This window comes from Primulina eburnea, chromosome 1, assembly GCF_022965805.1.
Source record: "Primulina eburnea isolate SZY01 chromosome 1, ASM2296580v1, whole genome shotgun sequence".
NCBI lineage: Eukaryota > Viridiplantae > Streptophyta > Magnoliopsida > Lamiales > Gesneriaceae > Primulina > Primulina eburnea.
Genome location: NC_133101.1, coordinates 64,748,958 through 64,768,985, shown reverse-complemented (window position 1 = coordinate 64,768,985; position 20,028 = coordinate 64,748,958). Strand labels below are relative to the sequence as shown.

At 34.5% G+C, this 20,028-nt stretch overlaps 2 protein-coding genes and 1 pseudogene across 2 annotated transcripts; all 3 read right to left on the bottom strand.

The window, feature by feature from the left end:
* Nucleotides 1-101: 101 nt before the first annotated feature.
* On the bottom strand, nt 102-3,053 carry LOC140809644 (receptor-like protein EIX2; annotated as a pseudogene).
* An 835-nt stretch (nt 3,054-3,888) lies between these two features.
* LOC140842112 (phragmoplastin DRP1C) lies at nt 3,889-10,211 on the bottom strand. Its single transcript, XM_073209925.1, has 16 exons — nt 9,971-10,211; nt 9,834-9,897; nt 9,306-9,410; nt 8,229-8,330; nt 7,732-7,782; nt 7,553-7,614; nt 7,266-7,356; nt 7,095-7,159; nt 6,736-6,930; nt 6,483-6,602; nt 6,324-6,394; nt 5,916-6,141; nt 5,704-5,754; nt 5,047-5,275; nt 4,815-4,954; nt 3,889-4,336 (listed from the first exon to the last, which is right to left on the bottom strand). The coding sequence occupies exons 1-16, from the start codon at nt 10,100-10,102 to the stop codon at nt 4,211-4,213; spliced, it is 1,830 nt and encodes a 609-aa protein (XP_073066026.1). The 5' UTR covers nt 10,103-10,211; the 3' UTR covers nt 3,889-4,210.
* Nucleotides 10,212-11,166: 955 nt separating this feature from the next.
* Nucleotides 11,167-12,289, bottom strand: LOC140814100 (microtubule-associated protein 70-2-like). Its single transcript, XM_073172974.1, is given in 6 exon segments — nt 11,167-11,246; nt 11,356-11,502; nt 11,597-11,752; nt 11,855-11,926; nt 11,928-12,029; nt 12,111-12,289. Coding segments are annotated over 6 exon segments (648 nt in total). The 5' UTR covers nt 12,240-12,289; the 3' UTR covers nt 11,167-11,204.
* Between the last annotated feature and the right edge of the window lie 7,739 nt (nt 12,290-20,028).

Below are 20,028 nucleotides of genomic sequence, written 5' to 3'. Positions count from 1 at the left end.
CTTTTTTTTATGCAAGCTGTAGTTACCACACTTCCCAACAAATCAAACAACAAATACCTACAAGATTTGACAAAATGCAAAGTCCGCACAACAATCAAGAAAGAATCCAGGCCCCATTCCTGTGTAAAAACATGGGAACAAAGAATCATCTCCATCTTCATTGGAATCACCAGTTGCCTGTGCTGGTGGCACTGCCGCATCACCATCACAGTTTTTCAGAATCGGAGCTCCACATAGTCCTTTATTTCAGACTTAAATGGATGGATCTTCAATAACTTGTAGCTGATTTCCAGTTGGTATTCGACCCGACAAATCATTGAAGGATAAGTTCAAATGCGCGAGGTAGTTTAAGGAAGACAGGCTCGATGGGATTTGGCCAGAAAGGTGGTTCCTTGAAAGATCTAGTGAAATTAGTTCTTGCATTGCTTCAATGTCTTCTGGGATTCTTCCCGTCAGATGATTTCCAGCAAAATCTAGATTCATTAAACCTGTGAGCTTTGTTATGTTATGTGGGATTTCACCGACTATGTTGTTGTTTGAAAAGTCGAGGGACGTGAGAAAGGGCATCGTTTTCGAGTACCGGCGCCTATTCCATTAACGATTTCGAGGATGCTTCCTCCATAATCAACATCAAGAATTAAGTATTCTATGGCGCTGTGTTCTTCGATCATGCCTGTGAGATTTTTAATGCATTTGGGGATTTGTCCGCTGATGTTGGTTGATGCCAAGTTTAGTAATTGGAGTTGTGGTGGTTGGCAGAGGTTTCGAGGGATCTCACCATAGAATCCATTTGATTGCAGACTGAGAAACTTGAGATACTGAAGCTTTTCCCCAATCCATTGTTGAATGGTTCTTGTAAATGAATTCCTTCCCACGACTAGAATGCTGAGAAATGTCATGTTCTCGAGTGATACGAGCTTCCCTTCGAAACTATTGTTGTTCAAGTGTAAAGACATGAAACTTAAATTGCTTAAAGAACTGGGGATTTTGCCATGTAAAGTATTCTTTGTCAAGTCCAGCATAGACAAGTTCTCCATGTCTCCTTTGATCTCTGGCAATGTTCCGTGAAACTGGTTGTTTGCGAGATCAAGAATTGCCATTGACATTTCATCACATAGAAAACTTGGAAACAGACCATTCAGTTGGTTGTTTGTCAGTATGAGTACACCAAGTTTCATGTTTGTTGCATTTTGGACAGGAATACCGCCTGACAGGGCATTGTTGGAGACGTCAAGAAGATAAACAAACGCCTGAGGGTAATGGTCTTAACGTCCGTCAATGTTGTTGGAATGAAATATTAACCGCCTTTCCGGGTTATTCGCCTCCTGAAACTGTGGCAAGCGTCCACTGATGTTGTTCGATATATCCAAGTATTTAACTCGTGAGTGCAGCTTTTCAAACCAACTGGGCAATGTATCTGATATGCTAGCATGAGACATCCTCAGATCTGTGACATTTTGTTGTGTTTGAAGCCACGATGGAAACCAAGGTCCTATGGTGCAAGAAGCTCGATTGATCGTTTGCTGTTGGAATGGAGGAATCCAATCTGAGCTCACGTTGAAAAATAAGTCGTCCGACGACACAGAGAACTCTATCAAATTTTTTAGTTCAGCTAAGTGCAGCTCAGTTACCATCCCAGACAAAGAGTTGTTAGATATATCGAACTTTTCAAGATTTAAAAGCAGTCAAAGACTTGGATGTCTCCACTTAACCTATTATTTTGAAAAAACTCCCTCAAATTCATCAGTGTTCCGAGAGATGCTGGAATCGGACCAGTCAACAAATTGTAAGAAAGCCGAAGATACTCCAAATCTTGAAGACAGACATCTTCATTTACTCCTAAATCTGGGATTTCTCCAGTAAATCTGTTTTCAGTCAAATCCAGGAACTTCAGTCTGCAGAGGTTAAGGATACCATCGGCTATGCTTCCTTGAAACTTATTTTTAGATTGGTCTAGGTAAGAAAGACTACTCAAGTTCAACAATGTACTAGGCATTGAAGAGTTCAGGAAATTGGAAGAAAGGCCAAGTACTCTGAGAGATACCAAGTTTTCAAGATTTTGTGGAATTGAACCGTAAAAACCATTACCATCAAGACATAGTTCAATGAGGCTACTAACATTAAACAACAAGTGAGGGATTGCAGAATTTATCATGTTTGATTGAAGATCAAGCGCAAAAAAGGGACGTAAAATTCACATTGACAGAGGAGGAATGGAACCAACCAATGTCATAGAAAAGTTCACTTTTATGAATGCAGGTAGCAAATTGATCGAAACCAACCAATCCTCAGCTTCTCCGAGCTGCACACCCGAGAAATCCAAGTGTTTCAAAGAGGAAACACGAGATATCCAGTGAATATTATCAGAAGTCAATCTATTGATCCAAAAATCACTCAAATCTAAGTACTCCAAATGCGAAAGATTCCCAATATGGGGTGCAATCTTCCCTTCAAAACGAGCAGCAGAAAGATTAAGATATTGCAAATGTGTCAAGGAACCGAAGAACTTTGGAATCCCAAAGCCTTAAAAATTGTTCATACTCAAATCCAAGTAGTGCAACAGCTTCAAGTCAAGTATGGAAAGACTTATCTCACCTCAGAGACAAGTCTCGCTGTAATTTGCTGCATATTCATCGTGATCAACACCATCTTGAAAGCTTGCATAGTCGATAACGGTTGGATTATGAAGGTCTAGTATCACAACATGAGATGTTTTGTTGTTACATTACATGTGACTCCTTCCCATTTACAGCATTCTCGTCCAATCCACGAAGATAACCGGTTTGATTCATCCGTGATGAGTTGCTTGAATGTTATGAGTGCTAATCGCTCATTCTCGATACATTTGACAGTTGAATGCATCTCTCCAATTGTAGTCATGTATCTGTGCGAAAGCAAGAGCAAAGAATAGGAACGCAGTTGACACGGCCAATGGTTTTGTTTTTTCTTGGTGGTGTACAAAGCTTCTGGTTTGAGTGTTTAATCTAGTTAATTTGCATCATGTGCACATTGCATTTTTATTCTATGTTACCAAATTAAATGCACCAAGATGGATTTTTCCCAATAGATTATGTAATTTCCACTAGGAAAAAAAAGAAATTACTATAATTTTTATTTTTAAACGTGAAATCTAAAAGCTGAGCTACTCTTACACATCTTTTGTGTTCTCGTGAAATGTTTATCATTTTTATTTTTAAACGTGACATAAAGCTGAGCTACTCTTACACATCTTTTGTGTTCTCGTGAAATGCTTATCCGTCGGATTATTTCATAACATATTAATATTGTATTTTAACGTACAAAAGATTAACTTTTGATCGATCATTATTATATACCAGAAAAGACCTTGAAATTGATGTAGAGATGAACTCATCGACTTTTTGGATATTATACATTCAAAGCTGTATAAATATAGATAGATTAGATTTGTTCCTTCTTTTTATATGTACAAGTTTATTGATGGGCACTTCTAGAGTCAACTCTCAACTTACTTAAAACATTATATTGAGTGACACGTAACATTATGTTTGACTCGTGAGTATTTTTTTTAGTAATACATTATGCTATATTATGATCTCTCATCGTCATCGTTTATATAAAATTTTCAAAGTAGATGATATAATTTATATTTGTGATGAAATTACATATCAATTTTAAATATGATCCACATTTTGTGAGCAATTTTTTTTTTAAAAGGTAAAATAAATTATTTTATTTGAAATTGAAAAACACAATATATAAAATCGGATGTCTAATTGCGATGGAAACAAATTTTGTACATGGACTTTAGTACATACTTTTAACAAAACGCATATGAATAGACATGCATTTTATCCATGCACACAGAGAGCGTGTAGCATAGCGATATATAATAAATCACTTTACCAATTATTTCACAAAAACCAATTAATTCAAATAATAAGAATAGTAAATAACAATATTTTAACGACACTTTCAAATTTATCCCATAAATTTCAAAACATCGTGAATATGCATCAATATAGCCCATACGGACTCTATGCCGTATAAAGAGATGCGTATAAAAAAAGTTGAATTAAAGAATGAACAGATAGAAGACTGAAAACACATTTGTTGTACGAAGTTGTCCCGTCAAGACAAATCATGGTGTCACAAAAAGAATACTCACGCTTGTAAATATACGTAGCCGTTTTAATCTTGTAAAAATTGATGATGTCTTCTTGTTCTTCAATCACTTCCACGCAACCGAATCAATTTCGTCACGTGCAGACTTGTACAACGCAAGCCTCTTAGCTATGGTCTCCCTCTTTGCCATTAGAGATGGATCTTCATCCAACATTTTCCCAAGTTGCTCCCTCTATAAATACAAAACTATTAATTTTATATAATGTCATAATTTTTGTTGACACACATCAACAATTGCCAGGGACATGGTCCTCAGGCCACTCCGGACATGGAGTTACCACAACTCCCACTTCACATGCCATAAAATTCAATTACTTTGATCCGTATTGAACATTTGATATCAAATCACTTACTGTAACTTAATTAGAGTGTATAACTTTTCAAACTTCTCTCTTATGAGATTTAGGTCTCACGGTAACGATGTTGGGTTTGTTTCACCCTGTCTGTGCACTGCCTGCACGGACAATGAACGGCCCGGATCACTCCACATGAGTGATCCGGGCCCACCTCCTTGTAAAAAATAAAAATAAAAAATTGACTCGGAAAAATTCGAGTCATTGGATCGACCCTGCGGACAGTGCCCGCAGGGGTAGGGTCGACCGAACCATGATGTTGGATAAATATAGCTTGCCACAACGAAGTTATCATACCTCTCTCCTTCCGATTTGAGTGTAGAATTGATTAAGCAGTGATCTTTTAGCCTCCCGGACTTGGCAATGAACAACAGCCTTTGGAATAGTATTCTTCAACGTATCGCAAACCATGTTAATATATGCAGACACATTTGAACCTATTAACAATCAGAACAGTTTCGCATTCCTCATCTTGTTTCGGAAGCAACTCAAGTGATTGTCAGCAAAGGAGGTATCTACAGATACATACCGATTTTCCTTAGATGATTGTCAGCATAACGGTCTACATTTGAAGTTGCGGGGTTCGTATTTTTCTCTGGTTCTGTTTGAAGTTTACGGAAGAACTCTACAGTAAGGTAAGAAGATTCCATTTCCACTAGCCGCAAAACCGTCTTGCGGCTTTCATCACGAAATCTCTCCAGCGCATCATTTGCAGCTGCCGCTATGTCAGATTGAAGCGTTGGGAATCGTTTCAATTCCTGCATACATAGATTTAAACTTATATATGATTGATTGTCAATCTATTTCTATTATAATGAAAATAATCGTGTAAGAATAAACTGGCTGGCTGGAGGTAATGAATGTTCTAGGCAGTCTTGATAATGCGACAGATATTAATATCATTACTGGGAAAATCTAACTCACCCAAAATGTATGGAAACTAAAATTTCAACAGCTTATTAAAAAGAACAAATATACTTCACATCACATGAGCCAAAATATCCACAGGCTGCAGATAAGCATCCAATCAAAGAAATTCAGAGAACTAACTATATTCTTCTGGAGCTAAATTTGAACTTGCGACTTTTTAGAGCATCCATTCCACAACCAGATAAAGTAATGCAACTCAGGGAAAAAAGAAGAAGAAGAATTTCCGCGAACAATTTTCTTACTTAAATCCATTTACCTCTGTTTCTGCAATCGACTTCCTCACCAGTTCTTTCAGTATTAAGTGTACCTACAAAGACCAATTGAAAGAGAGAACAACACATTACTGCAAGAAAATTACATTTGTCAACATCCATAAGGACACTACTTTTTGTAAGTGTGGGAATACGGTTATAAGGACATTAATTAAAACTACTGCGTGCTAAAAAAATTGAAAAACAAATATCGAACCCCATCAACTGAAGCTTCGGCAGGACCCTTGAAAAAGCCAAGCGATCCATCAATCAGCCTTCTGTATCCTTGTTCAGGAGCAATCAAATGAGGCTGATAGCCATCTGCCTCTGAAATAACTTTTCTCACATTACTCTGTGAGAGATGGCGATCTAACGGAAGCTTTTTGAGAGCGGCTGGTAGTTGATGATCAAAGACACCATATATCCTAGATCCACCTGGCCTCCTGCAAAACATCTTTCTTCATATCAATAATCTCACATAAAATTGCAAAAATGGACATATCAACCCCATCATGTCCCAAGTCCATTGGAGCTGACTGGAAGAAAATAATGTTTTATCCCAACAGTTTGATGCATATAATCATATAAATGAAAGATAAGAGAAAAAACTGCATTTGAGCATTACCCGCCATCCAAATGTTCCTTAAATATACGATCAAATGCACGACACATTTCCAAAATTGTGTACAATTGTGCCTGTAGATGGACATAAAACTCTTAACTGAAACCATTCCTAGAATCTAATCATGATCACTTTCAGCTTTTATTTAGACAAAAACATTACCCCACCATCAGTTGCAATTGGCCTGCCAATACGGTCCAACTCTGCATTGAGTTCATCAATAGTCTTGTTTATCAAGGCAATAATGCTGGGAATGCGCTGCCTTATAACAGTCTCCAAATGCTAATGCATCAAAATGAAGATAAATATTGTCAAAAAATATTTGATATCCCCAGCGGCCCAGCCAATAGCTGGAGGTTGCATTGTAAGAGAATAATCAAGCTAAAAAATAGAGTTGAGCCTCAGGTTAACTTACCTGAGACAAAAGCTTTGCCAGATATTCTGATCCCATTTTGTGAGCAAGATGCCCATATTCTGGGCTTGATTCGAAATATTCCCGCTCTTTTTGGCGAGCATAATTCATGTTAACGTTCTTATTGATATCAGCTTGTGAACGGTTCACTATTCCAACCCATGGATGTTGTAGCCTGTATGCTTTACCCTCGAGTACCTAAAAAATTCCAAATTAAATTTGAAAGTTAAATAGAGGAAACATTGCAAAACATGAAAATATCCAAAAGCAAAATGTATTATGGTGCAATAAGATTGATATTCAGTCAATTTCAGTGCCATGTGCATTTTTAGACCACTAATGAAAATGGAATGAACCCGTACATCTTGTGCATTGGTTCCTTTGTCCATTAGATCAAGTTTAGTCAGAACACCGAACGTCCTTTCACCTAAAAATGCAAATCTATCGAGTCATCATTTTGGTCAATTTGGAAGTTATCAGATAAACAAGCGCCCAAACGAGGAGGGAGTGATGAGAAGGAGTCTAAAGAGTACCTGTTGGATCAACTTCTTTAGCAAGTTTTATGGCGTCGGAAGTGGCTATATCTTGGTTAGCTGGAGAGATCGCCAAAATGATGCAATTCGGCTGGAAAAGAAAATATTATAAAAAATAAAGTGGTGAAATAAAGAATGAGGAAAACAGGGGAAATCCAGATGCCAACACTTGTCATTAAGTGGTAGTGTTAATAGAGAAAAGGGGCCAACTCAATCCAGGAAAAACGACAAAAATTACAATATAGGTACAAACTAGATTTTGAAATTTGAAATATTAATATTTATACCTTTTCAACATAGGAGCGAACCATCATTTCAATATCCTCAACAATACTCTCAAGCTGTCCCTCTGGAAGAGTTGAAGAAATGTAAGAATTTTCTCTTTCCAGTAACTTAGAAACAATATTTTAAAGGCACCTTATTTCCATGATATGTACCTAGATTAAAACAATGGTTGGGTTCTCACCTACAGCTACCTTCGTAAGTCCAGGAAGATCGATGAGTGTCAGGTTCACAACTGCAAGGATAACATATCCACGTGATAGTCAAAGGAAAAATAAAAAAACTGAAGAGGCAAAAATGTGTGTTTGCATGTGCTTGTGGTCCAGGTGAGTCTTGAGTAATGAAGAACAAAGAAAAATAATGAATATTAACCATACTATGTTTGCGATGCCATTAAGTTAGAGAAGAATTTGATGATATACAACAAACTGATATCCTGTAAAAGTTTGCCGGCCTGTATATAGGCTCAGCATTGAGCTTATAAAGAAGTTAAATTCTGTGATCATATAAGTTAACAAGAGACCCGTAACGAATAACCAACATCACATGCTCTGTTTTAGATCTTGATAAAAACACCAGCAATCCAGCAAAAAAAAAAAACAATGAGAAAGTAGAAAAAATAACTATTCTGCAACATTACCAACACTGGAGAAGCAATTAAGGAGAAGGGCAGTGACAAACCACTTGGAGAATATATGCTGAGGTGAATAGGCACATTAGATATTTGCTTAGATTTCCCTGTTATGCGATCCGTCTCATCTGCTATTTCCTTTCGTACAGCAGCTGCAGTATCCCAAAATGCATAAAAATTGAGGGATTGAAATGTTTTTGCCATCAAAACAAGTCAAGATGAACAGCAGAACAAAACGTGTCATTCCTCACCCAGATGAAATTGTAAGAAACAAAACTCCCTTCATCAAGATTTGAAAACAGATTTCTTTTTTTTAAAAAAATCATATTGTGCGATTTCTTAAGGCTCCGAGCATGGAATGTAAAATCCATTGGCATCAATGCATGCAATTTATCAATTTGATAAGAGGTTGCATAGAGGCTAATGGTGGATTCGAATCCCAAGGCTCTATCATTCATCAAGTTCATTTAGTAGAATACTCTATATGTGTTATAATATAAGCTATGCAATCCTAAAAGAAAATGAGCCAACTTATGTGTGTCTAGAACAAGGAACTCAGATTGACGTATGCCTCAGCATAGATTCAAGATATACCAAATTAGTCAAGAAAAAAGAATGATTCCCATATCGTATCACTCACTCAGATGATGCTTCTTTCTCTTCTGAAGTCTTATTCTTCGAATATACAAACTGATAAAAAAATGTTAATACAGAAGAAGTATAATATTCCAATGCTGACATCATGAACATTAAATGTATTGCTACAAACCACACAAGGTTCATACTTGGAGTCTATGACATGTCAGATAGTTAAAGTGGTCTAATTTCTCAACCCAACAGGGGATCCATCTAGCAGCTTCCCCGATGAATAAGACTTTGAGAGTGGGTGCAGAAGCGCCTTTGAAAAGAACATTTCCAAGACGCCATATGCAATCCATCATTCTTAAAGAGGTACTTTGTACTAAATTAAAAGGTCTCCGTTACAGGGAATCAAAGAATTCCTGATTATGAGGGTAAGAAACATTTATTTTACTTGAAATGTACGTAATCTACAGGCATTTAGCAAACTGTAAACGTTCTAGTAATCAAAGAGAGGAAATAAACTTAGACTAGAAAATCTTGCATACCAAAGTCAGTAAATTTCTTCTTTGGTGCATGTAAAAACTCTGCATACTCTGCCCCTCCCTCCGTTTTATGAAGTTGCAACACCAAGGGCCTCCTTGTAACAATGCCTTAAAAGTAAAGAAGATCACAACAAGAACAGATAACAGCATGTTCCCAGTAATTATGACTAATAACTGCATTTCTGGTTCAGTACAAGCAAACACTATACTTTAAATGATGAAAAAAAATTGTACTTGATCAGGTTTGGATATAAAAAACCATTTAAAATTTTGGTCAACTATATCCAAAAAATGCTACAGTGTTGGATTCTATGTCCAGAAACCTTCAAAACCAAATTTCCAGAAACCTTCAAAACCAAATCTAAATCTTATAAAACACTTTGTCAAAATAATACTTGGTAAGCTAAACTCGGATTATAAAAATAAAGCCAATCATGAAACTTTTCGTACTCTGATAAGAAATAAAACACAACTATGAGTAAATCACACGCGTTACAATTTTGAAAAATGAAAAAAAAAAGGGAAAATTACCAGATCCCCGAGGCAGAAAATCTCTCCCCACCACGCTTTCCAACACCGATGATTTACCCGAACTCTATAGTATATTGAATTAAAACGAAGATCAAATCAAATTAAAAAAATAGAAATGAGGAAGAATGAGTAATGACCTGGCCACCAACAACGGCGACTGATGGAAGGGCTTCCCACAGGGACATGCCTTCGCCGCCATGATCGCCTAAAACAGTGCATGCTCTTTGGATTCTGTTCACTAGACCGATCAGACTCTCCATTGTCGCCATTTCTCGAGATCTGGAAATGCAATAAATTCGTTGGTAGGAATGAATCTGCGATCCGCGATTTTATTTTATGGGAAAATGAGAAAACAATATGAGAGAGAAGAGGAAACGGAAAAAACGGTCGAATGCGTGACGTGTATTAATATTGCCAGCATATATTTCTCGTTCAACTCTATTTTTTATTTCAAAATTTTCATTAATTATAAAGGAATTGGATCAATTGTGATTTATGTTGATATTATCATTATTTACCATAATTATATGTAATTTATTGAATTTCACCTTCATGTTATTTTTTAAAAAAACTTGTACGAGTGCATTGTGATTTTTTTTTTAAATCATTCAAGAAAATTTTGATTATGATTAAAAAAATCAAATATCAACTCAATCAAATTGTTTTTGTTAAAAAATATAAATCATTTTCATTTATATATGTAATAATAAATCATGTTAAGATTATAGACTTGAGTGTAACTACACCACAAAAGTTAGCTCAAAAGATAAGAATGGTTCAAATATATCTACAATTCTCAAAAACTTAAATCTGTCGAGGTGGAATATCTAACAAACTCTGTTAAGACTTAAGATTATAGACTTAAACCACATAAAAATTCAATTTTTATTTAATTTATCTAGTAATCCATCTCTATTTATTAGGTAAAAAATTACGAGGGTGATGCTCTAACACAAGATAGCTGATAGGTCAATTTTATTTGGCGAAGTCCACTTTTGTCATGAACTCTTTAGAAATGCAAAAATCATGGGACTCCTTGCAATGTTTTTGAGTAAGAATGCAGACACCCACCAACTACAGTATAATATATAAAACACATTTAGAGACTGGATACAACAGAAAAGTGCTATCGGAAGGCGTATGCCATCCAACAGTAATCACTACGCATAGCGGGCAAATGGCCTTTGAAGGGCATGAAATAACCAATCATTGCAAGATGCAAATAATTCAACTTTGCCCAAATTATTAACAATTCGAACAGAAAATATTTCATCCAATAACTAATATTACAAGCCTTAGCTCCATAAAAAAAAACATATTTAAAAACCCACGTCCCAAATTGGACTCGTGCCAAAATGAGTTAAATTTAGATCATATAATAGCTAGCTTGTCTCTTAGTTGCTGCATCTCACCCTGTGAAAACAGCTTACAGCTATAGTGAGAACTCGTCTCATTAATTACTTAAAAAGTTCAATTGTTTAAAGAGTGAAAAAATAAAGTCATAGTCACTGGGTTAAATTACCTGCAAGAATCTTCTTTCTTCAAGCCATTGTTTCAAAGGCATCACCTTGTCATTAGAATCTTTCCATTCATTAGCCACAACAGTTGCCACCCTATTTGCTGTTACTTTTGCACGAGCTAGCTCTCTATCAAGAGTTTTTCTTTCCTCCTGAAGAATTCAGCAAAAGCTGATCACATATTAGGGTTTCATATCGCTGAATAATGCAAGAAACACAAGTGTACTTTCGTATTAACCACATGGCATTCATCTCCTGAACTTTACGTTGATGATCCCGCAGAGCATTGGCAGCTGTGCCACCAGCAAGAACAGCCTCTTCAAGTTCATGCACAGTTTGACTAAGCCTTCCCACCTCTGCAACCTTCTGGCGGTGTATTCTATCTAAAATCTTATACTCTTCCTGATAAATAAAAAAAAACTTCATGCTAGAGGGGGAAAAAGAGAGAAACAATCAACGTTCAGATGTGGTCTTAAAACCAAAGAGCATGCAAGAGCCCAAAACCTGCCATATGTAAATCTGTATAATCAATTTTTGGTTCTTGTTTTGGAGATCATCCACCATAGAAGCCTTAATTCGTCAATGCAACGTGCACAGTTCTCTCTACTTCCAGTAGAGCAGCCTCTTTCAACTTAGTAAGCCAGTCCAACGCTTTGTTATCATCCTGCAGCTTTGCAATCTGGAAGGGGAGGGTATCAAACAAATTAAGAAATGTTCCCCAAATGGAGGTAGCCTAGAGAAAATTTGAGCGAATATGAACCTCCTGCCGAACAAGCTTGAGCTCAGCTTCCAAGGGGGCCAAGATAGCTTCGATTGGAGGCATATTGTCATCCTTATGAGCAGCATGAACCCTCCGAAGATTGGCTTCGGCAGCAAATTGAGCTGCCATTGAGGTCTTCTTTTCATCATTAATTCTCTTAATCACAAGATTCTGCACGGAAAAAGGTTATTGCATTGTGGGCCATTGAAAAAATACATCAATGGAAAGGGGAAAGCTCGGCTTATTACAGAAAAGGATATACACTGTCGTTTCCTCAGTAAAGGGTCAAACTTTAACACATCTCACACATTTCATAAAACATAATAATGACATGATAAGAGCAAGGACACATGAACAGCAGCGTTTCACAAGATATCCAAGTGCCGGATCCAGCTAAGAAGACCAACCTCTGACTTTATTCTCCAGGCTGTTAAGCTCCAGATACCCAAGAAACAACTAATATGTATACAATAATTTTTTTTAATGAAGAATATTTGTCAAAAGCTTATATATTTCATGACCTTCGACCTCTTTTTGTTATAAAGTATATTTTTTAAATTAGTATCGGTTTATTATAAAAGCATTACATACAAGATCTTATTAATTTATTATACTTAATATTATGTTGATTTGTGTAGCTAATGACAACGCGATAAATGATCAATCAAAAGAGTGATATTTTGTTACTTAAAACATCGTATGCAAACCTAAAATAATATCCTGAAGCTTTTAGTCGTGGTCAATTTATTTTTATAGTTATTATTATTATTATTATTATTATTATGACCAAAATAATTTTTTTTAAAAAAAATATCCGGCATTAAATAAGATGCCAAGTGGCATCTTAGAGATGAAAGGAAAACAATTGAAGACAGAAGAAAGAGTACAAAACAACAAAAGGAATCTGTAAGAGAGATGCATTTAATTGATAATAATGTGAAATGGTAAATGAAGCGCGTAATTATAAAATACAAACTTTCACAATTTACAGAGCGTGTAATTACAAAAACATAACGTAGAAGTTTGATATGTGTTGAAATAATATATTTGAATATTGAAAAAGTAATAGTTGAATATTTGAATGTTGAAAATAAGAGTTGTAAAGTTAGAAATTTGTGTGTGATGATGTAGGTAATGGTGTATTTTATTTTTGGAATATTATGTGTAATGAAACTCTATAAATAGATATCTCATTTGTGAAGAAAATCACAATTGAGTAGAGAGAAAAATATTATAAAGTGTGTAGTTTGGTAAATTTTAAAAGTTTGAGATTTTTACTTTTTACCATAAATTTTTACTTTTTCACAACTCTTTATCAGCACGAAGCTCTAAAAGTCCTACATACTTTGCCAAGCTCCAAACAGAAGAAAAAGGTAACAAAAGTAATAATATTTATTTTACTGTTATTTATTTATTGTGTATTTATTTAATATACAATATAATGTTATTATTATAAATAATAAAAATAAATTTTTCATAAATTTGTTATAAATCTTGGGAGGATGTTAAGACGACATCCCACACTCCCGGTAAGGGATACGATAAGTATAAAAGCCTATAAGGTTTTTAAACAAAATAAATTATGACACTCATTATAATATTATGATATGATATACATAATTATTTAAACATGTCTAATATTATATATACCATATTATTACCATAAAATTATAAAAATACGTACCTTTATTTTTTTGTACACCAACGGTCATAAATGATAAAAAAACGGCTAGTTTTTGCCCTATAAATATGATCTCACAAACACATTCAATTACTCCAACTTTCTCTTCTTCTCTAAAAATTATTCATCATCAAATTTTTCGAAAAAAAAAAAAGAAGATGGCTTTCTCAAGGATATTTTTAATTATTTTGGTTATCATACTCACGAGTCTTGTATTTATCGGAGAATATCCTCCTCGTGCGTTTTCTTTATTTTTACAAATACTTGTACTTGTTGTTTATCCGTTACTTTGTATTGTAATATTTATTAACTAATAAAATGCATCGTAATTTTTTTTAGTACCACCATGTCAAATTTAACAAAGCTCGAATTTATTGCGCTCGACATCACGGGAAAGAATTATATGCCATGGACTCTGGATGTAGAAATGCATCTTGAGTCATTTGGTCTAAGCGAGACCATTAAAGAAAATGGCATATGCACGTCACAAGAAAAGACAAGAGCCATGATATTTTTGCGTCGACATCTCGACGATGGATTGAAATGTGAATATCTGACTGAAAAAAATCCCATGGTTTTGTGGAAGGGATTAAAAGAAAGATTTGAACATATAAGGGAAGTTATACTTCCGACCGCCCGGGATGAATGGAATACACTGAGATTCCAAGATTTTAAAAAAGTCAGTGATTACAATTCGGCGATGTATAGAATAATCTCGCAATTAAAATTTTGTGGACATGAGGTCACAGAATCTGAGATGCTTGAAAAAACATTTTCCACATTTCATGCATCAAATATTACTCTACAGCAACAATATAGAGTACGTGGATTTGCGAGATATTCTGAGCTCATTGTCTGTCTTCTTGTGGCGGAAAAGAACAATGAGTTATTAATGAGAAATCATCAGTCACGACCCACTGGATCAACAGCATTTCTCAAAGTAAATGCTGTAAGTAAAAATGAATTTAAACCTCGAAACCAAAATCTCATAGGCAAGATTTTGGTCGAGGTCGAGGTCGTGGACGTGGAATTGGCCGTGGTCGTGGTCGAGGCCGTGGTTTTGAAAATAATAGAGATAGTTATTTTTATAACTCATCTCAAAAGAGCGTCCCAAACCATCCACAGAAAAGGCATCATGAGAATACAAGTGTTAATGAGAATCACTCAAAAAGATATGAAAGTTCTTGTTACAGATGTGGTATTCCAGGACATTGGTCCATAGTTTGTCGAGCCCCTGAGCACCTTTGTAAACTTTATAAAGAATCATTAAAGGGGAAAGAAAAGAAGACCAACTTCACTGAACGCAGTGACCATTTGAGTGATTCAACTCATTTTGATGTTGGTGATTTTATGAATGATTTCTCTGGAAATGATCAACATGTTGGTGGGATAGAAATGAACAATTTTGATGCTACAGATTTTCTCAATGATTTATCTGAAAATGAACAATTTAATGGTAGAATATAAATGTACAATAATTTATTTTTCATGTATTCATGTAATAATGTTTTATTGTACAATTATGATATGTGTTATATTTACATATGTATTTTCAGTAATTTTATTTCATTGCATATTTTTTTGAAGTTCAAATATGGAAAATGCTATGAGCAAAGCTGAAGTTTGCATACCCGATAGTGGTACAACGCACACTATCCTCCGAGATAAAAGATATTTCTTGGAACTAAAACCAACAAAAACAACGGTGAATACAATATCAAGTCCTGTAGACTTGATTAAAGGATGTGGTAAAGCACAATTTTTGTTACCTAATGGTACAAAATTTTTGATCAATGATGCTTTATATTCACCACAATCGAAAAGAAATTTATTGAGTTTTAATGATATATATTCCCATGGGTATGATACTCAAACAATGAATGAAGGGAATGAGAAATATATGTGCCTTATCACATATAAATCAGGAAAGAAATATGTGATTGAAAAACTACCAATGCTCCCTACTGGATTGTATTATACACATATAAGTCCCATTGAATCAAACATGGTAGTTGATAATTCTTCGATATTAACCAATTAGCATGATCGATTGGGACATCCTGGTTCAACAATGATTCGAAGAATTATAGAAAATACACATGGTCATCCACTAAAAGACCAGAAGATCTTTCGGAATAATAAGTTTCAATGCAAAGCATGTTCTCTTGGAAAACTTATTATAAGACCATCACCAGTCAAAATCCAAACTGAATCACCAATGTTTCTTGAACGTATTCAGGGTGATATTTGTGGACCAATCCATCCACCATGTGGACCATTCAGATACTTTATGGTATTGATTGATGCCTCCAGCAGATGGTCACATGCATGTTTATTGTCAACTCGAAATGTTGCATTTGCAAGATTACTTGCTCAAATAATAAAATTGAGGAATCAATTTCCCGATTATACAATCAAGAAAATTAGACTGGATAATGCTGGTGAATTTACTTTCCAGACTTTCAATGATTATTGTAGGTCTATGGGAATCATTGTTGAGCATCCTGTTGCTCATTTACATACACAGAATGGATTGGCTGAATCATTGATTAAACGTCTGCAAATGATTGTTAGACCAATGATTATGAAAACAAAGCTCCCTATTTCTATATTGGGACATGCAATTTTACATGCTGCTTCATTAATTCGCATCAGACCAAGTGCATATCATAAATACTCCCCATTGTAGCTTGCATTTGGTAAAGAACCAGACATTTCTTATCTGAGAATTTTTGGATGTATGGTGTATGTGCCTATTGCACCACCACAACGAAAGAAAATGAGACCTCAAAGAAAGGTTGGAATTTATATCGTTTATGATAGTCCATCAAGCATTCGATATCTTGAACCTCAGACAGGCGACGTGTTCACAGCACGTTTTGCTGATTGAAATTTTAATGAGGAAATCTTCCCAATGTTAGGGGGAGAACAAAAACATAACGAAAAGGAAATTACATGGTATGTGTCATCATTGTTACATCTGGATCCAAAAACAAAACAATGTGAAAAAGATGTACAACAAATTGTACACTTGCAAAGAATAGCAAATCAAATATCAGATACATTTGCAGACAAAAAAGGTGTAACTAAATCATATATACATGCTGCAAATGCCCCTGCTCGAATTGAAATTCCAACGAAACAAATGGAAGATACTCATGATGTCATTAAACGCCTGAAGCGTGGAAGGCCAGTCGGTTCCAAGGATAAAAATCCTCGAAAAAGAAAATCCATAGAGAAACACGATGATCACAAAATAAAGAATGATGTTTCTGAAGAAACACATGATGATCACAAAATAGAGAATGGTGTTCCTGAAGAAACACATGATGATGAAAATGTTCTGTCAGAACCACAAACTGACGAGAAGCATGAAATCTCTATCAATTACATTAATACTGGAAAAATATCGAACCGAAAAGATATAGATGAAATTGATGATATATTTTCTTATAATGTGGCAATCGATATCATAAATGATAACGAAGATCATGAACCAAAATCTTTTGGTGAATGTAAAAATCGGCAGGATTGGATAAAATGGAAAGATGCCATCCAGGTTGAATTAGATTCGCTAAATAAACGTAATGTTTTTGGACCTATAGTCCTTACACCTGAAGGTGTAAAACCTGTTGGATACAAATGGGTTTTTATTCGAAAGCGAAATGAGAAAAATGAAATAGTAAGATATAAAGCTCGACTTGTTGCACAAGGTTTTTCTCAAAGGCCTGGAATTGATTATCAAGAAACGTATTCTCCTGTGATGGATGCAATTACGTTTCGGTATTTGATTAGCTTGGCGGTATCTGAAAATTTAGAAATGTGTCTTATGGATGTTGTTACAGCTTACTTATATGGATCACTTGATAGTAATATATATATATATGAAAATCCCTGAAGGATTTAAGATGCCTGAAGCACAAAGTTCAAAACCCAGGGAATGTTATTCTGTGAAATTACAAAGATCATTATATGGGTTAAAGCAATCAGGTCGAATGTGGTATAATCGACTAAGTGATCACTTGATGAAAAAGGGATATGTAAATAATTCAATATGCCATTGTGTTTTCATTAAGAAAACAACATCCGGATGCGTAATTATTGCTGTATATGTTGATGATTTAAATATCATTGGAACGAATAAGGAAATTCAAGAAGTTGTGTCATACTTGAAGGAAGAATTTGAAATGAAGGATCTTGGAAAAACCAAGTATTGTTTGGGTTTACAAATTGAACAAAAAGAATGTGGAATGTTTGTTCACCAGACAAATTATACTGAAAAGATCCTTAAACGTTTTAATATGGATAAAGCAAATCCTTTAAGTACTCCAGTGGTTGTTAGATCATTAAACATAGAAAATGATCCATTCCGTCCATGTGAAGATGATGAAGATATTCTTGGTCCAGAAGTACCATATCTAAGTGCCATTGGTGCCCTTATGTACCTTACAAATTGTACAAGACCTGATATATCTATTGCCGTGAATCTGTTGGCAAGATTTAGCTCATATCCAACAAAGAGACACTGGAACGGAATTAAACATATATTCCGTTATCTACGAGGAACGACAGACTTGGGACTTTTGTATTCAAAAGATGCTAATCCAAGTATAATTGGTTATGCTGATGCTGGATACTTATCTGATCCACACAAGGCACGTTCCCAAACTGGATATGTATTTACTCGTGGAGGCACTGCAATATCTTGGCGTTCACAGAAACAAACGCTTGTAACAACTTCATCAAATCATGCCGAGATTATTGCACTACATGAAGCAAGTCGTGAATGTGTGTGGTTAAAATCAATGACCCAACATATCCAAATCTCATGCGGATTATCATTCGACGAGAAGCCTGTGATACTATATGAAGATAATGCTGCATGTGTTGCTCAAATGAAAGAGGGATACATAAAAAGCGACATAACTAAACATATTCCTCCTAAGTTCTTCGCATTCACCAAGGAGCTAGAGAAGAATAAATGTATTGATGTTCGTCACATTCAATCAAGTGAAAACTCATCAGATCTCTTCACAAAGGCACTTCCTACGTCAATATTCAGAAATCACATATATAATATTGGGATGCGCAATCTACGAAATTTGTGAAGAATTGTTCATGTCAACATCAGGGGGAGTTTACGTGACTGCACTCTTTTTCCCTTACTATGGTTTTTATCCCAATGAGTTTTTCCAAGTAAGGTTTTTAACGAGGCAGTACAAAACACGTAATGAAGACATCATCGTATCATGATCATCATCACAAGGGAGAGTGTTGAAATAATATATTTGAATATTGAAAAAGTAATAGTTGAATATTTGAATGTTGAAAATAAGAGTTGTAAAGTTAGAAATTTGTGTGTGATGATGTAGGTAATGATGTATTTTATTTTTGGATTATGTGTAATGAAACTCTATAAATAGATCTCTCATTTGTGAAGAAAATCACAATTGAGTAGAGAGAAAAATATTATAAAGTGTGTAGTTTTGTAAATTTTGAAAGTTTGAGATTTTTACTTTTTACCATAAATTTTTACTTTTTCACAACAATACGCAATTTTTAAGTATAAGTTTTATTCTTTAAGTCATAGTTTTGTAATTATCTCATGTTTGGTATCTTTTTAAAAAGCCGTTGATATATAATTTTTTAGAAAGATAAAATATCCCTTCTATTATGTGTGTTAATTTTAATTTAATGATAAAATACACTACAAATGACTTAATTAACTTCAATTTATAAATTATTTTTATAAATCTAGTAGGTAGAAATTAAAATCAAATAAATATTTTATTTATTTTTATATATTATATAATATGATGATTATACAAATGAAGTCGAGATAATTATATAAATAATTTTTATAAATCTTAATAAAATTATTAGTATCACCCGATTAACCTTAAAAATTGATATTTGACTTGAATCACAAAATCAAGGACTCAATTATCATATTATATAATTTATAAAATTAGGTAAAAATAAATAAATAATACAAGCACTATCAGCATGAACAGATAAAAAATATGAATTCAAGCAACAACTTTGTAATTATAAAATTTATTATGATAATGTTAATTTTGTCATTACAATCTAATATATAAATTTATTCACTTTTGTTAAAATCATACCAAACATTAAATATAATATCATACATCTTATTTATCTTTAACTTATCCTTACATTATATATCACATGTTTGACAAAAACTTGTGTGAGACGGTCTCACGGGTCATATTC

What these genes read in the sequence shown, in the direction of transcription:
- LOC140842112 (XM_073209925.1), bottom strand. Translation starts at nt 10,102, where the DNA reads ATGGCGACAATGGAGAGTCTGATCGGTCTAGTGAACAGAATCCAAAGA. An exon ending in ACTTACGAAGGTAGCTGTAG is followed by an intron (nt 7,615 to 7,731) that starts GTGAGAACCCAA and finishes CAACTCTTCCAG; the next exon opens with AGGGACAGCTTGAGAGTATT. An exon ending in AGTCGATTGCAGAAACAGAG is followed by an intron (nt 5,276 to 5,703) that starts GTAAATGGATTT and finishes CTATGTATGCAG; the next exon opens with GAATTGAAACGATTCCCAAC.